General features: G+C 34.0%; 1 protein-coding gene across 2 annotated transcripts in view; it reads right to left on the bottom strand.

The window, feature by feature from the left end:
* The window catches only part of LOC100313736 (sortilin-like protein receptor), a 50,329-nt gene extending 34,860 nt beyond the window's left edge, over positions 1 to 15,469 (bottom strand). Inside the window, exons 1-5 of one of the 2 annotated variants that reach the window (XM_085496490.1) lie at positions 15,200 to 15,469; positions 13,506 to 13,568; positions 11,062 to 11,126; positions 10,776 to 10,878; positions 423 to 599 (exon numbers count right to left, since the gene is read on the bottom strand). In XM_085496490.1, the coding sequence (XP_085352616.1) occupies positions 423 to 599; positions 10,776 to 10,878; positions 11,062 to 11,126; positions 13,506 to 13,568; positions 15,200 to 15,457 (666 nt within the window). In that variant the 5' untranslated portion in view covers positions 15,458 to 15,469. 2 annotated transcript variants of the gene reach the window in all.
* Between the last annotated feature and the right edge of the window lie 2,276 nt (positions 15,470 to 17,745).

The following is a 17,745-nucleotide window of genomic DNA, read 5'->3' as shown; positions in this document are numbered from 1 at the left end:
GTTTCACCATGTTTTTTTTTGAATATTTATGTACATCCTTGCTATATCTTGCTAAGCAATCAAAAGGGAGCATGTTTGTAACAGTTTTGTATATTTTAAAATTGTTTTTTCGAATATGTTTCACTATTCACAAAGCTGCGAAATTTTAACAGTCTATATCAAAGACTGTCTGGGTAATAAAAAGCAAAAAAAAAATAATTTCACTCAAAGTGTCCATGAACCTGCATCTATATCTTTAAAAAACCCACAAATATACATTATATATTGTCTTTGTACCATGTTTGAAAGATACTGGTCATTGAACAATGTCAATGTATGTCTCCAGACAGACAGTTATTTTGTGTATCAAGCCATTACTGTCATTTAAGCTTATACAATGTATATAGGTAACAATAATTGAATCCAATTCATTACAGACTTACTCCTTGAGAAGGTGTGGATCTTGCCAGTATCCAGTTGTATTGCCCTGAATGAAATTCAATAGTTCCGAATAATTCAAAAGGTGCATTTGCAGAGCTCCAATTTTCCCCACCATCAGTTGTCACATAAAACACTGAGGAAGACTGTGAAGACTCTTCATTATATGCTACTAGAAGAAGCTGTAACAGAAAAATAAAAACAATCAAAAATTGGTTTTCATTAATATTATTTATTGAAAGGTATCTTTTTATGTAAATTCTAGATATCTGCTAAGAAAGAGAGCATGAAAACACATTTATCATGACGAACTACTGGCTATTTTTAGTGAATACCTGTATACATATTGTGGAACTACAAACCTAATATTATGGTTGGGACAACACACCTGGAAATATTTTTAGCATTATTTATTGTAAAATAATGAAAATATCATTATCATTGGATTTATCAGTTTATGAATTTGATCAATGATCTTTGATGCTATGATCTGTACAATAAACTCATGACTACTGCCAGAGTGCCAATATTTAAATTTTCTACCCACATAATAATGACCAAGTCTACTCAGATATCAGACACACAAGACCTTTCATAAAATATATAGTCACTGGATTTCACCTTCATTCCTCCATTGAGAAGTCAATGATGGAGAAAGATTCAATCCCTGAATCTAAATTGATTTACACATAAATGTATTATGTCCAAACTAGTTATGAATGGCTGCTTCAACAAGCACTAGGTAATGTTTTTTTTTGCACACCAATTACCAGCAATACTACCATCAAATTGACAATATGACTTTGTGAATTCAAGGCATGCATGTTGTAAAACTAAAAATAAATATATATATTTGAACACTGGGAGCAATGATGGCTAGGAAGTACAGGTAATTAATAAGAAGGATACATACAGGCATATAACACCACACAACTAATGACATACACTCATAGCTAATGGCTCAACACAACCAAATTTCTCAACAATTGAAATGGTCTCCATACAGCAGTTAAACCCAATGCAGGGTACAGAGCACAAATGTACAAAGGCATGTATAAATATTAACTTTATGATCACACTACTAAAACTATCAGCTATTTTGATACAATTGTGATGACACTGCCTACAAAAATAACCATCAACACTGTATAAAGATGGGTTAACATTAGTAAATGAGATGTCCTGGTAGATGTAGCATGACTACAACTACAATGATATATGGTAGAAGCAGCCTGAGTGCAACTACAGAGTAACGGTAGAAGCAGCGTGACTGCGACTACAAGGTAGTTACCGAATAACTGTAACTACAGGAATGTTAGATGGTAGAGGTAGCTCTACTGATAGATACATTGGTATTGTACTACAAAGGATTTATTAGTATATGTAGGTAGCAAAGCTACAAGGTAGAAATGGCGAGCACCATAACTACAATGGTAAACTGAAGTGATGGTGAAAAGTAGGTATTTAAACAAGACATGAAATGTTACAGTCCCCGTTATTTGATTATAAAATACAGGTAGTACAAGGCACATCTGCAAACAGGTGAATAAATATGTACTCTTTGTGGGTACAACTCATCATCAAGTGATTTCCCATAATCTAGTTTTGTACTGACAACTAAAAACTTCCACTGACCCATGTTCAGAATCTCAGAGTACACAAGTGCAACAAAACTAGGTACACTGTATTTGTCATACATGTATACTTGCTCAAGAAACTGCATTCATAAATCTGAGTGAACCTTGATGTACATGACTTCTTTGTTTAATCAGGTCTTAGTATATTACCAGGACCTGGGTTTGTTTCAACATCACCACTGGGCATCAGATTCATTCTCATGTTGTCAAATACAATTTGTTAACACAGTAAGGTTTATTACTAGTATTTAAAATGTATTCATTGTACATAGAACAACATCTGTTAATTTAAACAATTGTAAAAGCTATGTTTTCAGAGCAAGTACATGTAATAATTAAGAAAGCCAGTAGTGATAAAGGTTGGTCTGCTCATAACCTTCAATGGAGAAGTAACAATAATTGTTCGAAGTCTTTTTAGTGCAGTGATATTATTGCATTTCAATCATTATTAATGGGTATAAAATACTGTAAACCATTTAATTTTCACTTCTAGATATATTCAGGATTTTATGAAATTTGTGTACAAGATTTCAATAAAGTCCCTGACACTCCATGTTGTAGGAACCCAGAAAAAATTCAGTTCACAGCACCACTGTAAAAAAAAAAAAAAGTTTAAAATGAGTATAGTCAAAGATATACACATGTGGGTACATAAGACATATGTACCAATCTGAGTTGGTTCTAGAGATTAGTATCACAAGATTTTACTCTCCGTGATTCAATATCAGCCCTATGTATAACGCTGTGTTGATCAGGCGAACTAATTGACAATGGCCCTACAGGTATCGCTATGCAATCACAGTAGTTTTGTATTCTTCTTGCATTTCGACCATGGAAAAATATTTGTTTTTGAGAGTGGCCGAGTTATTAGAAGAAAAACAGAAACTATTTTTTTAGTATGAATTCTAGTAACTGAAATGCAGGATTGAAAAAGAACAAGACAATATTTCAGATTTCAGAAATTTCAGATCAATGGTACCATGTTTTTGGATACATTCAATAACCTGATACATAAAACCACATTTTTTATTGCTCAATCACTTGACCCTGTATGGCACAAGATCGCAAGCTTCTGTCATAAAATTGGGTTATTTATTTGATGCAACGAAACATGCATTCACAGCAGACGGAAATTCGTTTGAGATGTTCCTGGATTTTTGTTTTCAGTTTTCCATTTCAACCACCATCATCACTTAGTAAGCTGAGATCGCGCATTGGGATACTGACTGTGCATAAATGCGCAGTGTAGTGCCACCAGAAGACAGATTATTTGAGAATATTTTGATCCATGACGCCATTTCAAATATTATATTAATTCACAGACAACAAAATAAAGATTTTCAATAACATATAAGTTTTCCCACAAATGATGATTGTATGGCAATTACATGCCTTTGCCAGTTTTACTTTGGAAGAAGTCGGAAACAGATAACAGAAAGGGGCTACATGGCTACATCTTTTTTTTTTGAATTTTAGTCAAGCATGATTTTTAATTTTTTTTTTACAAATGTCTATTTCAGAAGCAAAAACAATAAATGTGTAGGTAGGCATTTTAACAATTGCACAATTAATATCGGATGAAAACGTCATTACCGATATAAATCATTCTGTTCAAACAATTAAAAATAAGATCACATTTAATTTAGTCAGTTTTCATAATGAAATACATAATAACATGTATTTATAAATTTGAATAAGGTTCAACGGCCTTTTCATTTAGTGCCAGTTTATACACCATAAAACCTCTGGTTTAGGTGTCACACTCAGAGAAGAGTGAAAGGCCTTTGGTTCATAGGCACCGCGAAATGTTGGAATTGAATCCCCAAATCACATAATGTAATATGCATTATTTTTATAATTTTGTTGATAACGAAAAGTAAAGTATGTTCTAAAAGAAGTTTCGAATAATACAAACACGAATACATTGCTTAGTGGTTAGTACCGGTAGCAAATGATCACGGAAGCACAATCTGGTCATTCTGTGTTTCGCAAGTGAATAACTTACTTGTTTTCGAAGTATTGCAATTGTTGATTATTATTCAGTAATGATTATAATAACGCACACAAAATTAATTCGTTGAATTTTTATGAATTTGAAGTAATATTCAACTTAGTTTCATCGTAAACGAATGATTTCGGTCGAATGTAAATGCTCGGTACGATTCAATATCTGCCATGTTTCCATTTACACGTGGGCTCATTTAAATATGTTAATACAGTTCAGTGACCTCGTGGTGAACGCAAGGCGGTACTGTAGAGATTCACCGATGTTGTAGCAAGATCTTTATGCTATTTTGACTGGGAAAACGTCATGATTTTTTTTTTTAATCCAAAAATTAGTTGTTTAAAACAAAAACTGAGCATTCAAAGAATAATTAAACATTGTTCACAGAAATAACACAGCTCATTGTCGAAACGAAGCTTACGCATTCAGACTATTCACAATAAACATCATACTCTTGAATAGGTGTCGATGACTACGGTAAAATATAAATTAGACCCTTTTAGGCGTCAGGAGTGAATGAAATATCCAAAATATTAAAAAGAAAACTGCCGAAAAAACGCCGGGCGATTTCATGGTCCGTTGCAGACTACTCGACCGACCGTCCATACACGTGTTGTCACTGTACATCCGCCATGTTGAATCGCAGGAGATCGGCAAAATCTTCATTACAACTAACAGTTTAATGCTCACAACATAAAAAATACGAATATAATCATAGGCAACCTACTATTATATAATGAATAAATTGATCGATACAGGGACACCCCCCCCCCCGAGTTGTGGATATTTCGGAAATCGCGACACAAGCAAAAGACCGGATAACGATTTAGTTGAAAACTATGTCTCCATGTACAATAATTTGACAGTTTACGAACTAGTTTCGTAGATTGGAGACAATTGTTTGCTTTTTTGGCTTTTGACAAGAATATAAAGCTGGCAATCATCATAATATTGACGTCCGTACGTCACGGAATGTACACCAATCGTACCCCAATAAACATTCAATTTTGCTGCAACTGGAGAACTTACCTTTGCAAACACGTTTCTTATGCCGCCTTCTTGAAGTTCTTGAAATCAAATAAAGTTAATAGTTCTTCTAGTAACTAGTGAATGAGACCACTGAGCCGAACAGAATACATGTATAAACATGTACTATAATAACTTGCACGCAATGGAGAAATCACGTGCCGTAATAACAGCAGCGTTACTCACAGATGTAATCTACTGTAAAATATTTTATTTCAGCTGGAATTATCATTCGCTGAAAAGACTTTTTCTGGGTGTTGTGTATTGAATTTATTTTCATTGATTTTTGACAAGTTGACTGTAAAATATAAGAAAAGGGTATATTCGCTGGATTTTATTTTAACTGAAACATTCCTTCAGCGAAAATAGCAAAAAAATGTTGCAAGCAAAAATAAAGTATTTTACAGTAATTAATTTATTCTGAGCATGCGCAGACGTTCTGTCAATGTTGCCGGGAGAGGTAATTTTTGATGAAAATCGTGAAAAAGACCCACTTGAGATTTTCAGATCTGGAAAAAAAATTACGTGCATACTCAGCAGAGACTTGTTCATCAACCTGCCAAGTTTCACTGATATCTGCTGTAGAATTTCTGAGAAAATGTTGGAGACGGAAAAATGGACATAACCGGAAAAATGGACATAACACAGACGCTCTAACCACAAAGACCCCAATTGTGCTTTGCACACGAGAGTCAAAAATGTTGACAATGCTATTTCTAAATCATTAAAAATTCACGGCATCAAAATATCCATCTAATTTTTAATGTACAGGTACTGTGATTTGCCCTTTTCATGAATATAGGATAAACACACTTTTATGATTTCAAAATTCAAAGAAGAACAAAAAACGAATTCTGAGTGCAAGGTAAATGTGGGCATTTAATATGGTATAATGTATTGTGGGGTATAAAAACAACAGAAGCATATCAAAATGTGCAAATGTGACCATGCATGAATATAACTACATGTATGAAATACAGCACAATTCATCATAAACTGAAATGTGTTCCACTCAATAAAATGACCACCTCTAGTTTTTAATTATTTTTCTTTGGAGTAGACGTTGTTCAACTCTTGCATGAGTGAATTTTTAGTACATTACATTTGTTATTTTGCATACACACGTTCTTGCTTTGTTAAGCAGTATATGTAATATACTAGATTATTAAATATATATGCATGAATATGGTTACATAATTTATCTATCAGTACGTTTTGCTAAAGTGTGTAACATCAATAACAGTGTTACAATGAATAAATGCATGAACATTTACTGTATTGAGGATGATACTACGGGTCACTAAAGGCCACACCCAAATCTCTCTAAACATAATTTGCTCTGTGGATCCAGCGAACCAAAGATGGACATTGATGATTTCATTGTAACAAGTCATTGTCAATGACACGTCCCCGTTCCGTTGATATTTGAGTGAAAATACGTGATTTTGATGCATTTTCGGCCTTAAAATGGCCATCATTCAGCTATTGTTAAGTGGATCATGAAACAAATGCACATATCTATTTGTGACATGATGTACCATGTGTGTGTGAAGTTTGAACTTGATCAATCCAGACATGTCTTGGATACGGATCCAGAACTGAATTCTTTAACAAAATGGCCGCCAGTTGGCCATTTCGAACTTGATCCGAAAAAAAAAAAAGACGTGCATCAAGGTCCTATTATGTTTAATGTATGTACCAAATTTGAACAAAATCCGTCCATGCAAAACTGAGATCCGGGTCCGGAATGGTGAAAATGTGCGATTTCAATGCATTTTCGGCCTTAAAGCGCTCCATTTGGCTATCGTTAATGAGATCATGAAACAAATGCACATACATATTTGTGACATGATGTACCTTGTGTGTGTAAAGTTTGAACTTGATCAATCCAGACATGTCTCGGATACGGATCCAGAACTGAATTCTTTAAAACAAAATGGCTGCCAGTTGCCCATTTCGAACTTGATTCGGAAAAAAAAATGACGTGCATCAAGCTCCTATTATGTTTAATGTACCAAACATATATTAAATGTACCAAATTTGAACGAAATCCGTCCATGCATAACTGAGATCTGGGTCTGGAATGGTGAAAATGTGCGATTTCAATGCATTTTCGGCCTTAAAGAGGCCGCCATTTGGCTATCGTTAATGAGACCATGAAACAAATGCACATACATATTTTTGACATGATGTACCTTGTGTGTGTGAAGTTTGAACTTGATCAATCCAGACATGTCTCGGATACGGATCCAGAACTGAATTCTTTAAAACAAAATGGCTGCCAGTCGGCCATTTCGAACTTGATCCAAAAAAAAAAAAATGACGTGCATCAAGCTCCTATTATGTTTAATGTACCAAACATACATTAAATGTACCAAATTTGAACGAAATCCGTCCATGCATAACTGAGATCTGGGTCTGGAATGGTGAAAATGTGCGATTTCAATGCATTTTCGGCCTTAAAGTGGCCGCCATTTGGCTATCGTTAATGAGACCATGAAACAAATGCACATACATATTTTTGACATGATGTACCTTGTGTGTGTGAAGTTTGAACTTGATCAATCCAGACATGTCTCGGATACGGATCTAGAACTGAATTCTTTAAAACAAAATGGCCGCCAGTTGCCCATTTCGAACTTGATTCGGAAAAAAAAATGACGTGCATCAAGGTCCTATTATATTTAATGTATGTACCAAATTTGAACGAAATCCGTCCATGCACAACTGAGATCCGGGTCCGGAATGGTGAAAATGTGCGATTTCAATGCATTTTCGGCCTTAAAGTGGCCGCCATTTGGCTATCGTTAATGAGATCATGAAACAAATGCACATACATATTTGTGACATGATGTACCTTGAGTTTGTGAAGTTTGAACTCGATCAATCCAAGCATGTCTCAGATACGGATCCAGAACTGAATTCTTTAAAACAAAATGGCCACCAGTCGGCCATTTCAAACCCGATCCAAAAAAAAAAAAAAAAATGACGTGCATCAAGGTCCTATTATGTTTAATGTATGTACCAAATTTGAACAAAATCTGTCCATGCATAACTGAGATCCGGGTCCGGAATGGTGAAAATGTGCGATTTTGATACATTTTCGGCCTTAAAATGGCCGCTATTCGGCTATCGTTAATTGGATCATGAAAAAAATGCATGTGCATATGTCCCATATAATGTGTGATGTATGAGTGAAGTTTGAACTTAATCGGTCCATGCATGTTCGAGATACAGGTGATCACGGACGCACACACGGACGCACACACGGACGCACACAGGGCAAAACATAAGTCCTCGTTTTCAGACTACGTCCGAACGGGGACTAATTAGTGCTGTGTTTATAGTAAGTGGTCTGTACAGAGTGTTATAACAACCACACCTTTGGTGCTGCAGTTTAGTGATGACACCTGTTTAAAAATTTACTAAAAATGTTTATAATAACTGAATTATTCACAGAAAACATAAGAATAAAGATTACTGAAATATGACAAAAACATCAAATGTAAAAAGATCAACATCAGCTAATATATCTTGCTCTTCATCAGAAAAACTTTTCCAGTCAGGTTTTCAATTTTATCCAGCTTTAAATTAAAATTAAAATAGACTTCTAAATTTACAAAATGATGCAGGTAATGCAACATGTAAACAAAGTGAGTGTGAAGAAAAATTTATTCATAGAGACCTTGAAGTAGAAATTGTTTCCCAAAATGTATCAAGAATTTATAACATAATTCTAACCAATTTAACCAAGTTCTCCAACATACTCACTTGTCTACATTTGTATTTTTAGAAATATATGTTTGATTTCATATCATACAATTATATGATTATCTTTGCAATTCGTTAGCACATGGAAGGTAGAAGAACAGGAGAGGACGGATTTTTATCCAATTGATATATTTTGTTTCTCTTGTTTCAAGCCTTATCACCATTGTATATTTTACCTGTGAACCCATTATCGTTTCTGCTAAATTACTCAACAAAACAGGTTAGATTTTTGTGACAGAAAAAACAAGCAGTCTCTCGGCTGAGATAGCTCCGCTGTTAGCAATGCACATTTCATTTAAAGAACAGAAGATATCATTAAAAAAAGAACAAATCTGAGAAAATATTTATCAAAATTAGGGAATTGAAGATATCATCAGGAAATGAACAAATCTGAGAAAGGTCTACCTGTAGTTACCTGTATGTATGGTGTCAAAGCAATCGGATTTGTGGTTTTTAACAAGAAGTCGAAAATATTACTTTTTACAAAAAATATTCATCAAAATTAGAGAATTGAAGATATCTCATTATGAAATGAACAAATCTGAGAGAGGTCAAACTGTAGTTCCTATATGTATAGTATCAAAGCAATTGAACTTGTAGTTTTTAACAAGAAGTTGAAAATATCACTTTTACCAAAAATATTTCTCAAAATAAGAGAATTGAAGATATCAAAATAACAAAAATTTAATCCGCCAAGGTGACCAAAATGGTTGCAATACAGACGGTTGGTTACTGGAATAACTAATTACTGGTTTATTATCATGCAAATTAGGTTATTAATATGCACAGAGTATCTATATACAGTGTACCTGGTTTCATCAAAATCCAAATGACGGTTCTTGAGATACTGGTGGAACAGCCATATAGACAGGGTCACTACAAAGACTCCATAGTGTGCTTTGCACATGGGATTCTTTTTGACGAAGCAGCATCTATAATTTTTTCGTCAACAATTGTCCAAGAACGATTTAAGAAGAAGGTTTTTTTTTTATCTAGAGGCACTAAGACACATATTGCTTTGAAAATAGAAAATTACACATCTATTGACTTAATGATACAAGATCTGTGTATTTGTCATAAACACAAGAAAACTCTAACAAGAAGCCCATCGGCTGAGATAGCTCCGCTGTTAGCAATGCACATTTCAATTAAAGAACTGAAGACATATGAACAATATGCATAATATCAAAGCAATCGGACTTACAGTTTTTAACAAGAAGTCGAAAATATCACTTTTTACCAAAAATGACAAAAATATTCACCAAAATTAGAGAATTGAAGATATCATCACAAAATGAACAAATCTGAGAGAGGTCCACATGTAGTACCTATATATGTAATATCAAAGCAATTGCACTTGTGGTTTTTAACAAGAAGTCGAAAATATCACTTTTTACAAAAATTGACAAAAATATTCACCAAAATTAGAGAATTGAAGAAATCAACATGAAGTGAATAAACCTAAGAGAGGTCTACCCAAGGTACATATACACCAAGTATCAAAGCATTCAGGCTTGTAGTTTTCAAGAAGAAGTCAAAAAAGTAAAACATTGACATGGACGACGACGACAACAGACAATCACTCATATGATAAGCTCCGCTCGACAAAGTCAACAGCGAAGCTAAAAAGTTAATGTAACGAATGGTTTGTAAGTGAGTCAACAGCCTTCGCATCATGACTGTTATAACAATAACTGTGATTGGCTGGCGGTACACAAGAGAGAAAAAAGATTCTGTTATTTACCGGATCAGAATACATGCATAACTACTGTACACATGGGATTGAAAATAAGAAATTGATTCTAGTAATTCATGAAACTTAGAATTACCATGTTAATATATACATCATTGACTGTGCACATCACCTATGTAAAAGTATTTAATCTGAACTGATGGTAAATATTGTACATCTTACTCACCATATTTGGTTTGACAGGACTTTTAAAAACACCATTGTTACTTCTGACATATGCATGATTTATTTTATCTGAAATGCGTTCAAAAGTTTTTCCATGATTTGAACTGTAAGGAGTAAAAACATCAAGAATCAATCATATTAAATCAACAGTAATATAACCACATAAATCTTGTAATCCCTGCAACACTAATACTTCAATTAAGGTCTACAGTGAAAGATTTGTCTTGGAGGAATATGAAATGTGAATGTATGGGAGAAGAGGGTAAACAACTTCTATGAACACTTACCTCCTCCAAAGATGCGATGCACCAACAAACATACCAAGTTCAAAAGTTGTTAGCATTATTATTGCCTAGAAGAAATAAAAAAAACAAAATACTTTGAAATTTGTTTAATAATGTATACACAAGAGCATGACAGCACAGTTAATCAATTGAAAGTCTGTCAACTTTTTTCATTTCTCACAAAATACATTTGTTTGTGCACATTTTGATTAAGACAATAAAAACTATAACTATAAAAAATTAAAAAAACATGTGTTACAATTTTGGCACATTCAAAATGGATCCACCTACCCTTTTACACATATTTGAACTTGTTTGTTCGTTGTACCCAGGCATTTGCACCTGATTCATATAACATTCACAAAATAGCATTCAAATTGTTGATCAAATTGTTGAAAATCTTTTTAAGGATGCTGTATATGTTTTTTTTGCTTTGAAACCTAATGTATTTTTTAATGCTGGACTACAAGGAGCAAACACTCAGTAGGAAAAAAGTGAATTTGATGATTTTATAGGATGTAAAAATCCATTTTGTTAATTAAAAGCAAAAGCACATGTCATTGTTTTGAAAGCTATGTTTAATTAATCAGCCAAAGACATAATTGACAGATAATTTGCATAATAGTCACCACCCATAGCAAATATAAACAGTCTCTTACATTCAGTACAAGCTCAGATAGTAGTCTGAGGTACAAGTTACAGTTTTTTAAAACGTTTGTCTTTTCAAATGGTATAGATGTTGTGTTCACTGTATCTAGCATACTTCTTGATACAATGGACAGTCTAACATGGCTTGTAAACATAGAATAATGCTTCCTTAAAGCGTGGTGGTCGTCGCACAGCACGTGTTCGAATTTCATGTAAATAAACAATGTATTTTACACGCGTTGTATACGTCGCTATTAGTCTCATATTGAACAGGACGCGGCGCGACGACCACCGCCCTTTAATTAAGTACATCAATATTATTCACAGTATGCGCTATCCTCGGGTGCGGACATCCGGGCATTTTCACCGCCTGGCAACCCGCGGCGGTGAAAACAAAGGCCCAAAACTCGCAGAAAACGGTACTTTGGGGTGATTGTTGAGACTCCTCTGAACAGTGCAACAAGATTAGCCCTACGTGTGTAACATATATAAATTTGATTGTTCGGGATTACTTCAAAGTTGAGTTTGTATTGTTTTCTCGAATTTTCACCGGCTCGACCGGCGTTCCACAGCAGCGCGCACAGAGCCCATAGAAATGCATGGTACAGTGGTGCGCGTCTTAGCAACGTGGAACGTCTGTGACGTAGCTCCGCCCCCGAGGATATGCTAAACAAAATGTATAATGATATGATAAAACATAAGAAAATAAATGATACATTTTATTTTAAATTTTATCTTTAATAACATTGAAATATGCTAAAAGCAATGAGTCATTTGATGCACATAATAATAGTAATAGATGGTACACATCCAGCCAGGATCATATAGGGTGCAACAGATGTTTTAATCAACACCACTTTGTTACATGTATTATTGTTATCTTTAATAACATATGACACCCTTTATATTTATAAATCAATTGTGCAGGACATTCTAAAAAAAAAACATACTGTAAATAATTATTTTACTTCAAAAGAAGAAAATCAAATTGAGCACACCAATAATAAGTAGGTGCTCCAATGCACATTACATTAGAGGGAAAACCCATTTTGTCAGCGAAAGGCGTCAATAGTTTGCAACATCACCAGCTCATTTTTTTTTAGTGCCCATGATTTTAAAAACAGACATAACACACATATATGGCGTGTATATGTAAGTGGAACAGAAAGTATGGTAATGCGATCAGCTGATCGCGATATATTTACTTGAAACAAGAATACTATCCGAGACGAATGGTTATTTGATTACGCGGGTATAGTGTTTTTAATTAATTAAACAAAAGCAAGACTGGCTATATACATATCGTTGCATGCATAAAATTAATGGTACAAAAACTACCATATTTTCTGTGATAGAAGACGATGCCCTAATGTAAATGAGTTTTGTATAACATATGTTAGTCTATGGTCAAAACAAGATATTTTGAAGATAGACAACAAACAGACAAGCTTTGAGTTCTCTGATTACTACATTACTGGGCATGTGTTAATTTTATAACTAGACTTCAGGAACCTGATTGCTTCAGTTGAATAGCCATACTTGAAAGTTGTCCCTCAGAAATATCAGACTCGTGTACAACGTTATACCAACATATATCGAGATGTTATATATCATACGACAAACTTCTTACCTACTATTAAAAATCAACATGTAGTATATGGTAGAAAACAGAGCTAGATTCTTAAATTTCTGCCTGAAACTGCATATTCTGCTGAAATATTGGTGAATCTGGTAACTAAGCAACCAAAGAAATTGAAACTTCACTAATGCTGCTTGCAGCTATATTTATTACTACTAACCTCATTATCAACACCAGCCCAGGTCAACGCAATGTTGTAATTTGATTCATTGGTAAACTCAAACTGTAAAAAAAACAATATGATGTGAAATTTAGATTTATACAATTAACATAGCAACATTGGAAATTCATTTACATACCTACTGAAAATTGGTGGATATACATGTATGGTAAACTACTTGAATGAGAAATTAGAAATTTTGTGAATCAATGAATTCAAGAAGCGGGAAAAATTTTGACCCTGGGAACACAATCAAGGTAGCAACAAGGGAAGAATAATTTAAAATTGATCTGTGATTAAGACATGCTCCAAAAGTTACTAGCTTGCTAGTATAACAACACATACATCATCTGAATATTTAATACAAACTAAAATGGTAGTGCATACATGTATGTCATACCAATAAACCAATGTTTGTCTAAGGGACTGCTTGATGGCCAATTTTGTAGGTCCAAAAAATATCAGATGGTTTTATGCTTTGCAAAGCTTTTGGTGACACATTCATTCTGGATTATTGTTTTTGTGAGCAGTTTTTTGTAACAATGTAACATAATTAAAATATGCACAAATCCATCAAAATGTAAGATGTGTACATTTCCCATGCATTTCTGGTAATACACTGCATACCCAACTAAGCATCTTTTAACTCATTGATTAAACTGATACTCATATAAATAACTGAGGCATGAATAAGTAAGAAAATCTGATGAGATTTTACTTTGAGATTTACTTTACAGTTTACTTTGGAGCATGAATTGCCAATAAATGCTGTGGTTATTTTACATGCTTCAGGCTTGTGACATTATAACCATACACTCTTTATTGATACATTTACTTAAAACAGTTTAGTGGTATTATGAATACTGAAGTTAATAAGGCCATACCAAAATGTGTGATAACTTAACATAGGTTGGTGAGATTATTTTTTTCAGGCTTTTTAAAATATCAGACGACATATCAGTCATGGCCATCGCACTTGTTGTATGTTTTGCTCATGTTTTTATGCACAGTAACTTACTGCAGAGAATCGGCCACTTGCACTGAAAGGTAAAATAACAGTATTGTTCACTGCGTGTTTTATATGAACATGTACATGTCCCTTTTAAAAATGTTGTCATAGTAGATTTCAGGGAGACTGTAAATGTAAACAAATGATGCTACACTATGAACTAAACAGGAGATGAAATTCAGAGAATACAAGTTTCTGTCAAAATCTGCTGAACACATACTCCTTGTCATGTCATTGTTTGTTTACACAAATTTAGACATTATTTTAGTGAATTTTCCATATCTAAACTGAATTTTTTAGACAACATTCATACCTTCCGACTTCAGGGACAAATGTGAAAACTTAAAATCACCTGTTCCTGAGGTGAGGCAATTTCTGGAATTACCTTATAATACTATTTTTCATAAAAAATAACGCACAATATCGAAAACAATTGCAGCACGTTTTGTGATTTGTGAGGTAACACCAGCTGGTGTGATACGCAAACATACATACATAATAACCAGTAGGCATGGAACACATCAGTATGACGACACCAAAATAATAATAACGAATCATTTCTGGTTACATACTTTTTTGGCAAATCTACAAAGTGGACGTTAACATAATATTATACACGTCCATTATTATTAAATCGAAGTAACAAAATTATAAAAAAAAACATCACATTTTCAGGGATACTTACATGATTTTTGCCGTTTTGGAGGTTCGTAATTTCAATGGGTGGATCCCCGCACTGTGGTGCCTCTCTGCGAAACAAGTTCCGGATATCACGTTTTTTCGATTTAACAGGCTGCAACAATCTTCTTTGCTGGCTCATCGAAGGACTAGATAGTATCGACGTGTGTGATGAAAGAAGGTCGGTAATTTTCGCCGTAATAACAGTGGTAGCAGCGAACAAAATCAGCACTATAAGTACACAAAACCTCTGCCAGGCCGCCATCTTTACTTTGCTTCGTGTATTGTTGACCCCCTAGGTTTAAAAAAAAAAAAAAATAGGTACGACCGCGAAACGCACAGGTGGCGCTCTTTCAGTACCCACAGTTTAATAGTTCGTCAAAGGTATTGCCTGACTAATTCCCACTAATTTATATGAAACAATAAATTACTATGGCTGTGCAAGATCACAAGTTTTACAATGTTATCTACGCATATAGCTCTGTGCACAGGTCTAAATCAACTACATGTATGTACACAGGGCTGCTATACACATTTAATTTATATACTATATACTTTTATGACACATACTCTGTCTATACCGATACAACCAAGTGATGTATACCGCAGGTATATGTACTCATAGACCTTAAACATACATGTATTTTTAGGTCCGTATTGAAATGTACCTCTGGTAAGACACAATGTTGTTGCGCCCTCTGTCGACTACAACCATTGATTTGCAACCTTCACCGTCACCTTACGAATAATCGAAGTCTGACGTGCTATAAGCGGACCAAGAACCGTTATTTACATACGTCATTGGTTCATGTGGGATTCTATTAATTTAACAAGAAAGTTATATAGTATGAAAAACAAACATGAAAATACAAATATTAAATATACGATATGTAATAATTGTTATGACACAGACAATTTGCCGTAGCAAGTAATAGGTTCTTCAATGTGTGATCGCGGGTTATCGTATTACCAAGCAATGACAGCGCATCCAGGAGATATTGCCCTCAAGATTCCGTTATTCGGAATAACAGTTACAGCTAAGTCACGATGGTTAATATGTTCAAAATGGGAGATTATTTGTTATTAATGACAAACACGAGTTTATAATAGAATTCGCGATTATGACCCAATTTCTAATGCCGATGGGGATATCGCTCCAGATGCCAACTGCAGAAAGAGGTGAAAAAGTTCTCTAACAGAAGTTACATTTGAAGGCTGTTTTGATCAGAACCTTATCTGAGTCTGTGATTGTGAATTCTTCTTAGTGATTAAGTATTAGCATCATAACATTGGAGCATAGTCAAAAGAGCACGATTATCAGCGAGGTCAAATGCATTGCACAAATCCAAAAAATAACCCCATTCGAAAAACCAGCATTCATTGTATGCACGAACTGCCTAATGAGGGCGGTATTGCACGAATAGAGTTGAACCCGACCCGAGAATCAATGATAATATTTCCATGCAAGAATAAAATAAAACCAATCACCACAACTTTAACACACATCAATCAATTTTCTTATTTAGATTAATTATTTAACAACAGTAGTGGCACAGTTGACATTGTTTGTTGTTTTTCGCACAATTTTAGTATTGAGCTCCCAAAAAAGCAAAATTGAATGTCAAACCAGTAAGGTATTCGTTATATATACCATTGCCAGTGACGTATACATTGTCAAAATATCTGAGAAGCTCAAGCAATTGGTTTATTTTTAGAATGCTCGGTATTAATTTCACCACGACTAGTCAGCAACAACATATATTATCAAGATTTGTTAACAAAATGGCACAGTTCGGCACCGTGGATCAAACCGTTACGAAGTTGATTTCAAAACACATAGCAAAATTTACATATGAAAACAATTCATTTTGTAAACTTTGTATGAGTGATTATATAACATGAATGATTATATAACTCAATAAATCTATAAATACTCACATATTCGTTATAATAATATCCATGGCAACGGATAGACATGTTTGATGATAGCAACATATTCAGTGAATCGTGTGAATGCTTGTTTACATTTCATTTTTCTGTATATCCAGAATAATATATTTCGCATATTAAAACATTCCTAATAAATTTAAAATGAAATGAATCCCAGGAAAATTTTGTATTTATATTTTATTTATATGTTTGTTTGCTTTTTTACACAATTTGCTCTGTTATTCCTGAATTGCTGAAGTTGTTTAGGCTGTTGTTATATTGTCGAATTTCTTTATTTGCTAATTTGGTCTGTATATATTTGTATCGTTATGTGTTGATGGGTACCTTGTCTAAAAATAAAAATAAAATTGAAAACATAGAAATAAATAAAAAAAAATGAGGCAAAAAGGGAATTGTGGTTATAATTATAGTGTTCAGGCAAGTGTGAAATGAGTGAAGTAAAGGGACATGGTAGACGTTTCGATGATTTCTATTTGACAACAAACTGTATAACGAGCAAATTGTACGTAATTAACGGTTTCATTCAAAGCCTATTGTCCTGCACCTCTGTGATTATTACCTATAGGCAAGGTACGCTACCTGAATTACACGATATGCAAATAA

The sequence above is a fragment of the Saccoglossus kowalevskii genome, chromosome 3 (genome assembly GCF_978046115.1).
Source record: "Saccoglossus kowalevskii chromosome 3, keSacKowa6.1, whole genome shotgun sequence".
In the NCBI taxonomy this organism is placed as follows: Eukaryota; Metazoa; Hemichordata; class Enteropneusta; family Harrimaniidae; genus Saccoglossus; species Saccoglossus kowalevskii.
The sequence above is the reverse complement of the archived record's forward strand: the minus strand, read 5'-3'. Positions and strand labels throughout refer to the sequence as shown.